General features: G+C 37.5%; 1 protein-coding gene across 1 annotated transcript in view; it reads right to left on the reverse strand.

The window, feature by feature from the left end:
• Positions 1-654: 654 nt before the first annotated feature.
• Positions 655-3,690, reverse strand: part of lsm7 (LSM7 homolog, U6 small nuclear RNA and mRNA degradation associated) — a 3,267-nt gene continuing 231 nt past the window's right edge. The window contains exons 2-4 of the mRNA XM_072660825.1: positions 2,401-2,491; positions 2,178-2,249; positions 655-1,123 (exon numbers count right to left, since the gene is read on the reverse strand). Coding sequence (XP_072516926.1) covers positions 981-1,123; positions 2,178-2,249; positions 2,401-2,491 — 306 coding nt within the window. The 3' untranslated portion in view covers positions 655-980. The remainder of the gene's footprint in view (positions 1,124-2,177; positions 2,250-2,400; positions 2,492-3,690) is intronic.

The following is a 3,690-nucleotide window of genomic DNA, read 5'->3' on the forward strand; positions in this document are numbered from 1 at the left end:
TATGTCGGTTGGCAAAGAATCCACCCCTTGGATCCTTCGTTTAAGGATGCATTTCTCAGCCACATACAAAAGATCCTTCGAAATACATTTTAATTCAGCCTGCAAAGGGCGCGGCCCCTTAATTGGGACACACTAACAGTATCACTGTATCTTAACCATTGGTAAGAGCTGGAGAAGGAACTGCAGGTGGTGCAGTGAGTGGGTGGAGTTAGCTTCTGTGATGTAGCAACAAGCACTATAGAAGAACTGTATAAAGACCTATAATCTGGCAGAAGGAAATGCTAACATTAAAAATAGATTTTAATAAAACATCTATAGAACAGTCAAGGTCATACATTCTTGTGAAAGAACAGCACTTCTGCTTCATCCTAGCCATGCTGTCATTTCACAATAACACTCCCCCTCCTGTTCTACTGCTGGTGCACAGTGCTGTCATCAGAAAAGTATATTGTTTTAGAGGTGGCAAACGAAATCTTAAGATATTTTTTAAAGCATATGATAACACTTAATATGAGCAGGAACATGAACTAAATAAGTAATAACGGTCATAACGGTCAATCAAGTTGCTGGTAGATTATTTATGTAATTATTTGTACAATTTAAATAAATAAATAAAAAACCACAAAGATTAAAGAGAAATAGCAACTCCAAACATTTTATGAATGTCCAATTTTAATAATAAAATATTTACTAAAAAATATAACAGACATAAAGAGAACACGTGACTCTAAGCAGTTTAATCATTCAGATGCGTATTTAGAAACGACGCAACTAAAACAGCCGACAGCAGGCAAAACAAACCAACACATGGAAATACAATACGTTACATCTCTACACGCTTCTGAATGACGTCAGGATCCATGATCCTGGGTGTTACTGAAACCTAAAACTCAAAACATGTTTTCCTTAAACAAACTTTTCTTTAGAAAACAGATGCATAATCCCAGGGTTGTGTTTGGGGTCGTGTGTGTGTGTGTTTGTTAGCCGTCCTGTTGCTGTATAAAGGGGTTTGGAATGGCCTCCATGCCGTCCTGCGGGCAGATCAACACAACCGCCGTCCCCCGACAGACCACCAGGCCAAGCTGTCTGGTGTCCTCCGTCAGCTTGTACTGGTCATCAGGGTCTGTGATTCAGAAGTGAAAATAAATTAATAAATAAATAAAATGAGCGATTATTGACCCTATATGCGGTCAATCTGCCAAGACATGTTTGACATCTGATATGTACATCTTCAGTAGAAACTGAGAGATGCAAGGCTAATACTGCTAACAAACACTGGACTTGGAAGAATGCCAACCATCTCATTTCTCTAAACATACACCACAAAATAGTGCTCCATTCAAATCCAGATTTTCATTTGTTTGGCACAGAAAAATCATAATGAAACAATGACTTATTTTAGTCTGTAAAGACAAAATAAACATATTCCATGCTTAAATGTTTAAATATGGTATATCTGTGCTGTTTTACTAAACATACATACATTTAAACTTGTTTATAAAGCTTTGCGATATGTTATTGAAGCATATATGGGCATTTACTTACAGAGATGTCCAGTGTTTGTTCGCAACATTAGCCTATGGTATGACAATGCACACTGCATGTTACACTTTAACTGCTTTGCGATTTTCTTATTACATTTTCCTTCTGTTTTTGTGTATATATATATATATATATATATATATATATATATATATGGGTGGCTATTTTACCTGACTTTTCCTTCTGGGATTAATAAAGTTACCTATCCATCTAGCATCTCCAGCTGTAAATCAACTTCATTTGAGCTCTGTTTTTATTTTTTATTACAGGTCACTGCAACCAATAAAGCAAAAACCCCAATATTGTAATTCTCTCTTCATTTCCTTAAAAAAATGTAACACAATCCTCCCCCTTAATTTATAACTATGGCGAATTTTCACTCACTGGTTAGGCCTCTTCCTCTGTGATGCAAAAACTATGTTGCTTCCTTTCAAACCTCAGTAAAAATATTATTACAACCAGTCTAGGTCCATCATTGACCAATCTACCCACTTATAGAGCATGTGCACAGAGTGAATGAGGCAAAGAAGTGAATACACGGACATGTTCAGAAAAGCAGAAGCAGTCATGGAGAAAGACAAGATGTCGGTGGCTCCAAGTAACTGACAAATCACCAGCCTCTTTTAGGAACTTACCACGCATGTATTCAATTGTGCCATCCAGCACCAGGTTTAGCAGAGGATCAAAACCCTTTAGGACACCGCTGGCTGTGGAGCAGAAAAACACTACTCATAAAAATCTGTGGCATAGAAACTACTTCAACACACCACAAAAGCAATGCAAGAACAAGCTGACACGCTTTTATCTGATCAGATATTTGGCCATTAGTCTACACAGACAGTCCACACAGTTACTCACCCTCACGTCCACCCTGAAATTTTACTCTGATGGGTTTGTCAATGTACTTTGACAGGTCAAATATACTCTCCTTCTTCTTCTTCTCCTTATCCTGCAAAAGCAACAGAACAAAGGTTAGCAGGTTCATCATTACTCCATCACTGCTGTGATATTTAATGGCATATCAGGGTCACATGATGTTGACAGGTGTGGTGAGAACTAATACTACTTCTAGGTGTAAATCAGAGCTTTGCATTGTTTTGAAGGAACGGCTCAAACTCAGGCGTGGGCGATGTGGCAAAAATATGATATAGTCCTAATCACAATATTTAAAGGCATACACAGTATTTATCATGCCATTTAGACACGCAGACAACACAACTCAACATCATTTGTAGCAGATTTGAACACTGCCATCCAAACACCATCCCTTATACTACAAACTTAGTCTATTTAATTCAATATTTGCTGCATTAAGTTAAACAGGACTAATGAACCTCTTTGTAATAAAATGTAAGCACAGACAAAATCCACAATCAGAATCAGGACTTAATAATATAATAATATTAATATATTAATATTAATTATTAATTATTATTAATAATAATAATGCTAAAGATAGTTAGGTTATGGGAAGCTGTTTTGGTGCTCAGTGTTAAAGTTTCTTGATGCCAATTTCCCAATAATTTACAAAATAAAAGACATTTAACACCACAAATATACGTTCACGAGTCTACCACGATATTCGTGACTTTTCCCAGACAATTTCAACCTGATTAACCCATTTTATTAGTGCAAGAGGCTGAAAGTGGCTTTTTATTTTAATGGTCCGTTCCACCTTAAATCGTACAGCGATTACAATGGGTGCTGGAGAGGCGTCAACATGCAACTAACGCACCATTTAAGGTGGACCGGACAATTCCAAAAAGAAGCTGTTCATAGCCAACTAACTTCGTTACCACGATATTCGTGACTTTTCCCAGTCAATTTCAACCTGATTAACCCATTTTATTAGTGCAAGAGGCTGAAAGTGGCTTTTTATTTTAATGGTCCGTTCCACCTTAAATCGTGCAGCGATTACAATGGGTGCTGGAGAGGCGTCAACATGCAACTAACGCACCATTTAAGGTGGACCGGACAATTCCAAAAGGAAGCTGTTCATAGCCAACTAACTTCGCTGCCAGTGTAAATGCTCAAAGCTAATAAAGCATTTATCTGAGCATGTCACCTAAAATTGAAGTAAGAGCTCAGAGGAAATGGGTCAAGCAGATAGAAATGCTCCTGCAACGAACTAGAACTAGTGCTAGTGCT

The sequence above is a fragment of the Salminus brasiliensis genome, chromosome 17 (genome assembly GCF_030463535.1).
Source record: "Salminus brasiliensis chromosome 17, fSalBra1.hap2, whole genome shotgun sequence".
Taxonomy (NCBI): Eukaryota; Metazoa; Chordata; class Actinopteri; order Characiformes; family Bryconidae; genus Salminus; species Salminus brasiliensis.